The following is a 13,887-nucleotide window of genomic DNA, read 5'->3' as shown; positions in this document are numbered from 1 at the left end:
GATGATGTGCTCTGTTTATTGGGGAAATAGGGCTAGGTATTACCTTTTTATTTGACTAAAACTACAGGGGGTTCTCTATTTGAGGGGCACTAGGCAGTATCAGTATTCTAAGGGTGGACCCAAGGGGCAGCACTATTGTGAGGGGGCAATACTATTGTAAGGGAGTGAGCTAATGGGGCAAAAACATTGCGAGAGGACCACTAAGGGTACTTTCACACCAGCGGCAGGACGCATCCGACAGGCTGTTCACCCTGTCGGATCCGTCCTGCTGCTATTTCGCCGTGCCGCCGGACTGCCGCTCCGTCCCCATTGACTATAATGGGGACGGTGGCGGAGCTCTGGCGCAGCACGGCAGTGCGCGGTGAGAGGCCACTGGACTAAAAAGTCAGACATGCAGTACTTTTAGTCCGACGGCCTCTCGCCGCGCACTGCCGTGCTGCGCCGGAGCTCCACCCCCGTCCCCATTATAGTCAATGGGGATGGAGCGGCAGTCCGGCGGCACGGCAAAATAGCGGCAGGACGGATCCGACAGGGTGAACAACCTGTCGGATCCGTCCTGCCGCTAGTGTGAAAGAAGCCTAAGGGGGAAATTCTACTTTGTGGAAGAACTAAGGGGGCATAACTGCAGTGTAGGAGAACTAACAGGCCATTCTTACCTTGAGGGGGCACCTGTGAAGGTTATAGTAAGGTCTTATAACTACTGTGTGCGGCACTAAAGGGGCACTACCTACTCTATGGGGGCACAAATAAGCATTCTACTGCGAAAACGACACTAAGGGAGCAATACTACTGTAAAAAATTCTAAATTTGGGAAGTATGCAATAAATATGATCATTAGGCCTCATGCACATGACCAATATTTTTGCTTCACATGCAATCTGCATTCACTTCAATGGGGCAGCAAAAAATGCAGACACCATTACGTGTGCTGTCCTTATCCTTATGTCCGTTAAGCAGCCCACAAAAAAGATAGAACATGTCCTAGTCTTATCTGTTTGGCGGACATGAATAGGCATTGTTACAATGGTTCCGCAAAAAAAAAAACATCACACGGACGTCATCCGTATTTTTTGCGAATCCGCATTTTGCACCGAAAAATACATACGGTCATGTGAATGCTAGCAAAGGTGAAACAGTAATAAGACAAAGGAAGAAGACTAGATAACTAGAACTACTGTATGCGATCCATGTGTTCATTTCTCTGTGTAGTCATCGAGATGAATTCCGGAGAAGAAATTCTGTCTTAGTATTCAGTCAGGAGATCCGCAATGTTTATAAAGCTGTAGTGGAAGATTTAATAAAACATTCGAGCAGGATATTAGGTTCTGAAGGCCTAAGCCTGTAACCTCAATCTACAAAGGCAGAACTGTTTCTACTCAGTGACTTATACCTTCTGTCTATGACTACATAATATTCTTCTATCTGCTACACCACAAACCTGCTTGATACAGCAGGACTCCTCCAGATCAAATATACTTTATTTTTTTTCTACAAGTGAATCTCTGATCCAACCTGCTTTGATACCTTCAAACAACTGTGTCCAACACCAGCCCTGCACACGTGTCAAACACAAATCCACTTTGATGGGCATTTGATATTGCATTTCCTCCTGGGGACTTTGATGCTGCTCAACCTTTTGGCCCTTTGCAGACATCGTAAAATTACTACAGAACTTGTTCTAAAGGGATCCGTTCATGTTGAACATGAAGTATGATCTGTGGACAGTATGTTATAAAGCAGCAGGAGCTGAGCAGATTGATCTATAGTCTGTGGGATTAGAATGAGTAAAACGTGTTTAATTCATTTCAGTTCCTGCTGACTCTGGGCTTAGGAGTCCAGTGGGAGGTCCTACTCAGTGACTGACATACTTTATTATATAAGATAGTTGTCAAGCAATGGCTATATAGCAACTCCTGATCTATACCATTATGTTGGCAGATCAGACATCATCTTCAAAGTGACAGGTTAGCATACTCTCCCCTACCGGGACAAAGAATGTTTCTCAACAGACTTTTGGGCAATTTTCTCTAAAATAAAATCTGAAAAATAGGATATGCTTCTCTTGGGTGAAGTGCTTTAATATCCTGTTCAACTATATTTGAGTACTCTTGGTCTAGCCAATGCAGCCGCAGTACTACAATATACCTATAGGGTTAGATTTATTAAACCTAGTGTGAAGCAAAACTGGCTTAGTTGCCCATAGCAACCAATCAGATTCCACCTTCCATTTTCCAAAGCAGCTCTAGAAAATGAAAGTTGGATTCTGATTGGTGGCTATGAGCCCATAGTGTCCCGCAGCTTTTAACAAACCATAAATATCAATTCAATTTGAATTGCTGTGCATCTACTGTACTCTTGCTTCCTCAATCATCCTATGATGACTCTAATACTACTTCTTCATATGTGTCTGGAGTGCCTCTCCTAGACGCGAGCACCACATCCTATTGATACCGGAGTGCTGACCTATGAACCCTACTTCTAATACTACTTTTGGCAGTTGTGTAATTTAGCTTGTGTATTTTTGCAGTTCTGATAAAACCAATTCAAATACTACAATATTTTTGGACATTAAATAAAGGAATCTGTTGGATGGAACAGAGTAATGGAAACTATTCATGTATTAAAATGTAAAGGATGAGCATAAACAGGTCAACGTTGCCATACAGATCACGTCTACAATTCTGAATCTGATGAGAAAATTTGCGCAGTCAAACCTAAAGAGATAAGGCAAGTACGTTTTCAGACTAAAACTGGAGAGTAAGTTCCCAAACTGTCAAGAGAGAAGATGACAGCAAACATAGGACACACATTCTTATGAAAAATGCATTTTCAGTGTGCCTAGTCATAGTTCAAGCAAATGTTATACTTGAGTATAACAGTACATATTGGTTTTGTAACTGTTACAGTTAAAAGGGTTTTCTAGGACTCGACAAATTTTGCTGAATGGCTGCAATGTGCTAAAAAAAAAAGGAAGCCTTACTCACCAGCACAATCCCCACCATTCCAGTGCCACAGCACCTGCTCAATCTTGGTGGTCTTGTTTCTGTTGCAGCAATGATGTCATTGACTACTCTATGTGATAACTTCAGCAAATCACTGGCCTCGGCAGTCACACCAGGTAGTCTGGTACATCATCGCTGTAGGGAGACCTGTGGTGCAGTAATGACATACTCGACTATCTCACGTGAGCAATGAGTTCGGTGACAGGCTTCAGCAATAATGTGGATTAGTCAGTGATATTATAGCTGCAGCCTTGGAAATAAAGACCACCGGAAACTTGGAAGTAGTGGTGCTGGAACAACATCGACCTGGGTAGCTCATTCAGAAATTTTTTTGGGGTTCAAGAAAAACTCTTTAAATTATAACTTGCATTTAAATATAGGATGTAAAAGTAGAAACTAATCCAGACATTGCTGGAATTCAGAAAGCAATATCAGTTCATACTAATTCTGATCTTATAAAAAATGAGGCTTTATCCACTTCACTACTAGAACCACTGGAAAACTCAGCAAAGGGTATCTTCTCCTACTTGGCTCAAGGGGAATCTGTCACTGCATACTGTGCCTTCAAAGAAATCCAGCTGACATGGAAGATGTTTGTGGAGAAGCTGAATCTTTTCCCATGTTAATAAGTGATGTGAACCCAAAGATATGATTTTATATTATACTAATCAGCCCATTGGTGCAACGAGGATGTTGCCGTTGCACCTCGTTGAAACTGGCAATCCAGTCAGTCTATGTATGTGGCAGCCATGCTCAATGGTGATGGACCATGTGATGAGCGCAGTGTTGTCACCAAAGGTCCTTTTCCTCCCAGGTCCTCAAAGAAGAAGAAAGAAGACAAGCCGGGCTGCGCCAACAAGTGGATGAGGTGAGTTTATTTTTTTTTAACCCCTCCATGCCTAATTTACTTAGCATTCTGTATTAAGAATGCTATTTTCCCTTATAACCATGTTATAAGGGAAAATAATAAAAAAATCTACACAACCCCTCACCTAAACCCGAACTTCTGTGAAGAAGTCCGGGTTCGGGTCTGGGTACTAAACATGCCGATTTTTCTCACGCGCGTGCAAAACGCATTAAAACGCTTTGCACTCGCGCTGAAAAATCACGCATTTTCCCGCAACGCACCCGCATCTTGTCCGGCCCTCACACGCAACGCCTGTGTGAAAGAGGCCTTAGGGTTTCATTTTTTGCGGGATGAGATGGCTATTTGATTGGTACTATTTTGGGGTACATACTACTTTTTGATCTTTTGGTATGAAACTTTTTGTGATGCAGTTGGCATGGATTTTATTTTTAAAAAAATTACGCTGTTCACCAGACGGGTTAGCTCATGTGATATGTTTATTGAGCAGATTGTTACTGATGCGGCGATACCCAATATGTTTTTTTTTTTTTAATATATTTTGTTTTTAAACAATATAAGCGTTTTCTAAACAAAAAAAGACGTTTGGCCAATTGTCTAAGGCCTCTTTCACACTTGCGTTGTCCGGATCCGGCGTGTACTCCACTTGCCGGAATTACACGCCGGATCCGGAAAAACGCAAGTGTACTGAAAGCATTTGAAGACGGAGCCGTCTTCAAATTGCGTTCAGTGTTACTATGGCAGCCAGGACGCTATTAAAGTCCTGGTTGCCATAGTAGGAGCGGGGAGCGGTATACTTACAGTCCGTGCGGCTCCCGGGGCGCTCCAGAATGACGTCAGAGCGCCCCATGCGCATGGATGACGTGATCCATGCGATCACGTGATCCATGCGCTTGGGGCGCCCTGACGTCACTCTGGAGTGCCCCGGGAGCCGCACGGACGGTAAGTATGCTGCTCCCCCGCTACACTTTACCATGGCTGCCAGGACTTTAGCGTCCCGGCAGCCATGATAACCATTCAGAAAAAGCTAAATGTCGGGTCCGGCAATGTGCCGAAACGACGTTTAGCTTAAGGCCGGATCCGGATCAATGCCTTTCAATGGGCATTAAATCCGGATCCGGCCGCTTGCGGCAAGTGTTCTGGATTTTTGGCCGGAGCAAAAAGCGCAGCATGCTGCGGTATTTTCTCCGGCCAAAAAACGTTACGTTCCGGAACTGAAGACATCCTGATGCATCCTGGACGGATTTCTCACCATTCAGAATGCATTAGGATAAAACTGATCAGGATTCTTCCGGCATAGAGCCCCGACGACGGAACTCTATGCCGGAAGAAAAGAACGCAGGTGTGAAAGAGCCCTTATGTAGGGTCTTATTTTTTTCAGCATGAGATGATAGTTTGATTGCTATTATTTTTAGGTACATATGACTTTTTGATCGCTTGGTATTAAACTTTTTGTCATGAAAGATGACAAAAGAAATTGCTTTTTTAGCACAGTTTTTTTTTTTTTACAGTGTTGACTGGATGGGGTGGATCATGTCATATTTTTATAGAGCAGGTTGTTACGGAGGCAGTGATACCTAATGTGTGTGTTTATTTTTTTTCTATTGTTTACAATTTTTTATGTCTTTTTTTATGGGGAAGGGGCTTTTTTATTGAAACTTAAATTTTTTTTATTGTTAAAAACACTTTTATTTCACTTTTATTATTTTTTATTTTGATTCCACTATGAGACTTCAACATTACAGGGTCTGATTCCTGTTTCAATGCAGCACAATACATCTGTATTGTGCTGTATTGAACTGTCAGTGTATCACACTGTAAGACGCTGACAGTTGCTGGGTCAGCCCTGTAGATGGATCTTTTGGGCTTCCGTAGCTGTCAGTCCCGATGCCTGTGCAAGGTATCAGGGCTGCCATAGCAACCATCGGGTCCCCGTCTCCGCAGCACAGGAACCGTATGGGGATACATAGCTACATGTATTGCCCATGTAATAACAATTCTGGAACATCTATTCTTATGACTCCATTTTGTGCCATTCCTTTATTATTCCTACTAGAAGTTATTAATGAATTGCCAGCAGTCCGCAGTAAGGGTACAGAGGGGTAATAACCAGTTGGGGGGGGGGGGGTACACCCCCCCAACTGGTTACCACCCCTCTGTACCCTTACTGCAGACTGCTGGCAATTCATTCATAACTTCTAGTAGAAATAATAAATGGCACAACATAGAGACATAAGAATAGATGTTCCAGAATTGTTATTACATGGGAAATGCATGAAGCTATTAATACAGGCATGTCAGGAGCGGTGACAGGTCCTCTTTAAGGCCTATTTACATGGATAAATGATCTGGGCAAATTAGAGAATAAGCATCCTTAGGAATGCTAATTCCCAATAATTGCCCTGCTGGTTCATTTGGTGAAAGCATGGTTGCTGTGGTCACCTAAATCATTATTTCTGGACAGTAGATCGTCTTAACTAAACAACGATCTGCTGCCCAGAAGCAAGAATTCTCTATGGGGAAGAACAATCACAGTAGCGATTCATTAGTCCCCATACAGAGAAGATCACTGCTGAAGGTAAATGCAGCTCTCGCCTTCTCTGATGAGCAGGCAATTATCGGATACAAGCGGTTTTGTTCCTTATAACAGCCTACTACGTCGGCCCATGTAAAGGGACCTCTCTTTCATACAGTCAGTAACTTGCATTGGTAGGTGTAAGGCAAAACCAGGACTGGAACCTACAAAGAAATAGTATATGGGAAACAATTGCACATGTTCTGTATTTTGGACCTGCTCCTGGTTTTGGCTTACAAATAGTGATGAAATATAGACATTGATAATCTACATACAATACATACATACCATACATGAATGCAGGTCAGCAATCCACCAATCCCAACACAGCTTTTATTTTTCAAGAGCAGAATAAAAAAAGAATGCTGTGCTGTGATTGGATGCTATGGGCATCAAAGATAGTTTTCTTCTTTTAGACAGTTTAAAAAAATCTCCCCTATTATCTATCACCTCATTACTGGTATTACCATTCATAATCTTCATTATTATTTAGGATGGATGACGTGAAAATCAGTAATATTTCGACCATAAAAATGTACTGTATTATCAGTTGCTGGCTTTTCATGTACCATTTAGAGGAAATCTGTGCTGAGATCTGAACCGTTTCAAAAGAGCACATCACCAAAATGAAAGGGATGAGAATCTGTAAAACACAAGGTGGAAAGTAAGAGGAGCTTGATTTCAAGGGCCGTCTCCATCAACTCTAACTAATCACTGAATGACGGGGCAAATTCTCATTGTTACACATGAATAATCTAGCACATTAGAAATATTTCAAATTAATGCTGCCCTTCTTTAACATCTTCATAGTTACACAGACACCAAAATGAATAGAGGAATTAATGCACGAGGAGACACAATGTATGGCTTAGAGAAAGTATGCATTAGATTCCTAAAGAATGAGATGCACGCTAAGGAAAACCTCTTATCCCAATCCTTCAATCAAGACTCTTCTTAATCCCACAGTAAATTTCTATACTATTTCCTTGGCAGCTTTAACCCCTTAATGACCGGGCCTGAAAAGGCCTTAATGACCAACAACATTCTTCGTTCTGGGCAATTCAGCAGCAGCAGCAGGCATATCGTTTTTATCTTTTCATTGACGTGGCTGTCTTAGGCCTTGTTTCGTGCAGTAGAATTATGGTGTCATTTTAGTTTTTTTTGTTGCGGAAATATAAAAGAGAAAGATTTTTGGCATTTTTGTTTACATTTTTTATGCCATTTCCATTCCACACTAAATAACCTGATAAATGAATTCTTCAGGTTATTACGGTTGGTGGAATACCTAAAATATGTAGCTTTTTAATTTGCATTTAATGTGTGCACAGTAAAATGTATTTTATACTGAAAATGGCATTTTCGTTTCTTTGCAGATTTTTTATTTTTTTTTATTACCTTATTATTACATTTTTATACCATTATGGGATGACTATTTTATAACTTTATTTCACATTTACTATGTATTGCCATACTCTTGTATGCAAATACATTATGCTTTGTGTCACAAGGACATAGGCTGCTGTTAGAGTAACACTACCGTGCCCTAACAGCAGGCTTAGACCTTTTGCACACAAACGTTTTTTTCCCCCGTTTCAGTTCCGTTTTTGGAGATTCCGTTTGCGGTCCGTATGCGGTACCATTCATTTCAATGGGTCTGCGAAAACAACGGAAGGTACTCCGTATGCATTCAGTTTCCGTATTTCCGTTCCATTCAAAGATAGAACATGTCCTATTATTGCCCGCAAATCACGTTCCGTGGCTCCATTCAAGTCAATGGTTCAGCAAAAAAACGGAATGCATCGTATGTCGAGACGCCAGATTTCCTTTAAGGGGTTAGAGGAATAATTTAATAGTTAAAAAAAAAAAAAAAGTTGTTCTTGTTTTCAAATAACCCTCTCTTGCCCCACTGTGCCCAGTATGTTAATACTGAGTATTGGTACAGGGAGGAGGAGACGCCAGGGTTTCTCAGTGGGCGTCAACTTCTCCCTGGCTGTGCCACAGTCCAATCGCAGTTCTTCCCTGGCTGTGACACGCTCCGCTGCGATAGGACCGGGGCACAGTCCGGGAGAAGGAGACGCCTACAGAGAAACCCTGGGGTCTCCTCTTTCCTGTACCAATACTCAGTATTAACATACTGGGTATGAAAACTGCCGGGGGGCACAGCAGGGCAAGAGAGGGGTATTTGGAAAACAAGAACAATGATGGCAGCATCAGCGGTGCGTACTCCGCAAGTAAAGGTACTTAATTAAACAAATAAAAAAATACATGAAAGGTCCTCTTTAAAAGGGTTTTCCAGGATTACTATGACTTTTAACAGATATGCTCATGTAGTTGCTTACCTCATGTAAATTTTGCTGACCACTTTTCACCATGTAAACAAATCAGTCTGGTTTGTTTCCATCCTGTTGCTGTATCCAACTAAATCAAATCCATGATGCACTTCTCCTCTCTCTGCCACATCTCCTGCACTGCCCTTAACGCCAAGCTAATTTATAGCTCCTCCCACCCAGATAGTTACATAAACACTGCCCTTAACACCCAGCTAATTTATAGCTCCTCCCACCCAGATAGTTACATAAACACTGCTCCTAACAACACCCAGCTAGTTTATAGCTCCTCCCACCCATAGATACTCTGACAGATCAGACATAACATCACAGGGAATAAGGAAAAAGCTGCATAGACATGGGTCATGTGACCACAGCCCAGAAACGAGAGTGGAGCACTAAAAGGTTAAAGTAAATACACCACAAAATTACAACCTTCATAAATGATTATATATAAGGATGTTGATGCAAACTGGAAATCCCCTTTAAAGTGTAAGTCCGTATTTCCGTTCCATGGCCCCCGCAAAAAAAATAGAACACGTCCTACTCCTGTCTGTGTTGCGGACAAGAATAGGACAAGACGTACCGATCCACAAAATACCGAACGCACATGGGTGTTATCTGTGTTTTGCGGATCCGCGATTTGCAGACCATAAAAACTGATAGTCATGTAATTGAGCTGAAACGCATTAGAGGTGGTGTGTTTTTCCACAAAATCTTGTATTGGCTTTTATATCCTTCAATAAGATATGGATTCATTAGAAGAACGCTGGATTCAGCTTCTTCCTTGAATAAAACCTAACGGGGGGGGAGGAGCTTCGGCGCAGCACGGCGAAAGGCCGCCGGACTAAAAGTACTGCATGTCCGGCTTTTTAGTCCGGCGGACTCTCGCCATGCACTGCCGTGCAAAATTTTAAATACATGTATATTAGAAAATTGAAATTTGAATCAGAAAACATCTGATTCTCTAAATAAATAAATATAATCATTGAAACCGGAATAACTAATAACTCTTTAACTCAGCTGATATTATATCCACAGTTGGTTGAAAAAAGTCCATTATGTTTAACCATTTTATACTTCTAAAACCAAGTTGGTCCAGAGGAAGACAATAAAAAGCACTTTTAATGGTCAAAGACCCAATTCACAATAAAGTGGAAACAATGATTTTAAAGAAACTACAGTAAAATGTCTTGGCAGCTTTAGCAACACAGTGTAAAAATACAACTCATAATAATATAAAAATAAAGAAAAAGAAAAGGGAAGGTAGTGGAATTATTGCATTTTATTTTGAGCTGTCAGGAGTTTCTCTCTACGTTTTATATACTACTCTATGACATTTGTTTAGTGTAGAACAATCAGCAATCTGGTTGCAATCTTAATCCATAATGTAGGACAAATTTTCACCATGAAGATCTCATTCCACAAAAAAACTCTTCACTTTTTTATAAATGGAAACAAAAATAGGAAACACAATAAGAACATGAAATGACAGCATCCACACAGCAAACTTGTAAGAACATGGAATGCTTTTTGAATGAAAGCATTGAATAACCGCTAAAACGGCCATTCATAGTGTCTGAATATGATGTGATAGCATTCAGTTGATGGAATACGTTTCATAGTACATTCATACGCTCAAAGACAGTCATTAACCTACCTTCCACATCATCAAGGCGCCCATGCCAAATGGGTTAAACACAGTAAGGAAGCAGTATACAGAGGCCGGGTCAAAACTGAGAAAGAATAAAGGAGACAGAATAGTGAGGGCCAAGGAACTACGGTATTCATTCATTCTCTACACAATTTATGGTTCCATGCAAATGCCTGAAAGGGGTATTCCCATCTCAGACAATGGGGACATATCGTTAGGGGTAAAGGGAATTGCTGGGGGTGGGGGGTGGATAATTTTAATACTGACCCAGTGACCCAATAATAAAACAGCATATCCTCCAGGATCATGATTGTTCTAGAAGTTCACAGAAGGTCAAATTTCTGCCAATTCTGACATCTAACAGACTAGAAAATTCAATATTCTGGCTTCAGCCTTGTACTTTACATGTGGACTATTGTATCTTGCTTTATAATGTCACACACTGTGAGTCTTCATTGGAATGTATGGATTAGAATTATGCATACAGTTCCAGATTTGAACTTGACAGAAGAAAACTCTTTGCTCACTCAATATAGATAGATTTTTAGGTATTGTATTTCAAAATGAAATGCACTGAATACCTGGCACAACATGCATCAGTTACATAATCAGACCCAAGTCCATTTTTATAGCTATTTGTATAACTTCTGTACAGCTGTATAGGTACCTAATAAATAATTTCTATCATCTAGGGCAGTGATGGCGAACCTTTTAGAGACTGAGTGCCCAAACTGCAACCCAAAACCCACTTATTTATCGCAAAGTGCCAACGCGGCAATTTACCCTGAAGACTACAGTCCAATATAGTATATCTTCCATGTACTTTATCATTTATCTATAATATCCTACCTACATTCAATGTGCTGCCTGTGCTGTTCATAGTGCGCCCTGCGCTGATGAATGGTGGTTAATGTCTAGGGCATATTGGTACACCATAGACTTTTTCCAGGGTGCGGGTGCCCACAGAGAGAGCTCTGAGCGCCACCTCTGCCATAGGTTCGCCACCACTGATCTAGGGCAATGTTTATATTTGCATGATAAGGTAAGCCAGCGTGATCTGCCTGATCAGTCCCTTCAAAGGAAATAAGTGTGCTGCATGCCACAGCAAAGGAGCCTTGATGCAGATGTGAACACAGTCTAAACAGTGCATTGCAAATCTCATTCCTTTCATTTTACAAGTCCACATACAGATGTAGCAGAAGTTAGTATGACAGCCGCAGAACACTATACTACAAATGAAACCGCTTTGTATGCTATTACCATCATGTCATGTTAATACTTGCTACATCTGTACTACAATTCTAATTCACAGAAAAGTACAATACATTTAGAAAGTCTTAGGGGCCTTTAACTTTTTCACATTTTACGTTCCGGCCTGGTGCTAAAATCTTCAATCAATACCGTATTATGAGAAACTAAAAACAGAATTTTAGAAATTTTTGCTAATTTATTGAAGAGGAAAAGCTAAAACTTTGCATGGACATAAGTATTCAGACCCTTTATTATTACAGTTGAAATTTAGCTCTGGGGGCCTCCCATTTCTCTTGATCATCTTTGAGATGTTTCTACACCTTGATTGGAGTCCAGCTGTGGTAAATTCAGTTGATTGGAAAAGATTTTGGAAAATACACCCCTGTCTATATGAGGTCTCACAGATGACAAAAGATATCAGAGCAAAAGCCATAAGGAGGAAAGAATAGTATGTAGAGCTCAGAGATAGGATTGTATGGAGAAACAGATCTGGCAAAGGGTAAAAAAAAAATGTTGGCTGCATTGAAGGTCCCAAGAGCACAAAGGCCTCCATAAATCTTAAATTTTACCTTTAGCAAAAGGTTTCAAAATAACAAAATGTGTAAAAAAATGAAAAGAAGTATGAAAAAATCAGAACTCTTCCTAGAGTTGACCGCCCCACCAAACTAAGTAATCAAAGAAGTAGGGCCTTGGTAATAGAGGTGACCAAGAATCCAATGGTCTCTCTGGCTTAACTCCAAAGATCCTGTGTTCAGATAAGCGAAACTTCCAGAAGGTCAAGTATTATTGCAGCACTCCATGAATGTGGGCTTTATGGCAGAGTGAGACAAAAACATCCTGCACGGTATGATATACAAATGTGCAGATGTCCCTGGCCATATTATTGAAGAAAACCACAGAAATAAGATAATAATGCACTTAGTAAAGTAGATGCAAGCATTATATATGGACAAAGTCCTCACTCTGATATGATAATATCTGAGACACTTAGTCAATATATTTTGATCAAAACACATCTAAGCCCGCCTACCAAGCGCCAAGGTGGTCTCAGGTCAGGCGGGTCCTACGCTAAACCTACCTAAGCCATTGGGCTTCTATGTTCAGGAGCGCAGACGCCGCACATATGGTGTGCTGCTCCTAGTCACCTCCATGTGCATCAATCAACCAATGGGAGGAGGAGCCAGCACACCTATATGTACCACCTAATCAAGGCACTCTATTGGATAGGAAGGGCAAAAGTGCATAGGAATGCTACTCCCAAGATAAAATAGGTGCGCATTCACACTTGAAGGTGCCACTCCCTCAAGCAAATACTACATAGACAAAAAAATCACAGAGAAAACTAAGATAAGAACATCCTGCACGGTATGATATACAAATGTGCGGATGTCCCTGGCCATATTATTGAAGAAAACCACAGAAATAAGATAATAATGCACTTAGTAAAGTAGATGCAAGCATTATATATGGACAAAGTCCTCACTCTGATATGATAATATCTGAGACACTTAGTCAATATATTTTGATCAAAACACATCTAAGCCCGCCTACCAAGCACCAAGGTGGTCTCATGTCAGGCGGGTCCTACGCTAAACCTACCTAAGCCATTGGGCTTCTATGTTCAGGAGCGCAGACGCCGCACATATGGTGTGCTGCTCCTAATCACCACCTTGGCGCTTGGTAGGCGGGCTTAGATGTGTTTTGATCAAAATATATTGATTAGGATGTTTTTATCTTAGTTTTTTCTGTGATTTTTTTGTCTATGTAGTATTTGCTTGAGGGAGTGGCACCTTCAGGTGTGAATGCGCACCTATTTTATCTTGGGAGTAGCATTCCTCTGCACTTTTGCCCTTCCTATCCAATAGAGCGCCTTGATTAGGTGGTACATATAGGTGTGCTGGCTCCTCCTCCCATTGGTTGATTGATGCACATGGAGGTGACTAGGAGCAGCACACCATATGTGCGGCGTCTGCGCTCCTGAACATAGAAGCCCAATGGCTTAGGTAGGTTTAGCGTAGGACCCGCCTGACCTGAGACCACCTTGGCGCTTGGTAGGCGGGCTTAGATGTGTTTTGATCAAAATATATTGACTAAGTGTCTCAGATATTATCATATCAGAGTGAGGACTTTGTCCATATATAATGCTTGCATCTAGTTTACTAAGTGCATTATTATCTTATTTCTGTGGTTTTCTTTATGGCAGAGTGGTCAGA

At 41.2% G+C, this 13,887-nt stretch overlaps 1 protein-coding gene across 2 annotated transcripts in view; it reads right to left on the bottom strand.

The window, feature by feature from the left end:
- The window catches only part of PIGN (phosphatidylinositol glycan anchor biosynthesis class N), a 356,746-nt gene that overhangs the window by 49,345 nt on the left and 293,514 nt on the right, over window positions 1-13,887 (bottom strand). For both annotated transcript variants that reach the window (XM_040432195.1, XM_040432196.1), the window contains exons 25-26: window positions 10,430-10,505; window positions 7,012-7,085 (exon numbers count right to left, since the gene is read on the bottom strand). In XM_040432195.1, the coding sequence (XP_040288129.1) occupies window positions 7,012-7,085; window positions 10,430-10,505 (150 nt within the window). The remainder of the gene's footprint in view (window positions 1-7,011; window positions 7,086-10,429; window positions 10,506-13,887) is intronic.

Source organism: Bufo bufo, chromosome 5, assembly GCF_905171765.1.
Source record: "Bufo bufo chromosome 5, aBufBuf1.1, whole genome shotgun sequence".
Lineage (NCBI taxonomy): Eukaryota > Metazoa > Chordata > Amphibia > Anura > Bufonidae > Bufo > Bufo bufo.
This window is presented reverse-complemented; position numbering and strand designations above follow the sequence as displayed.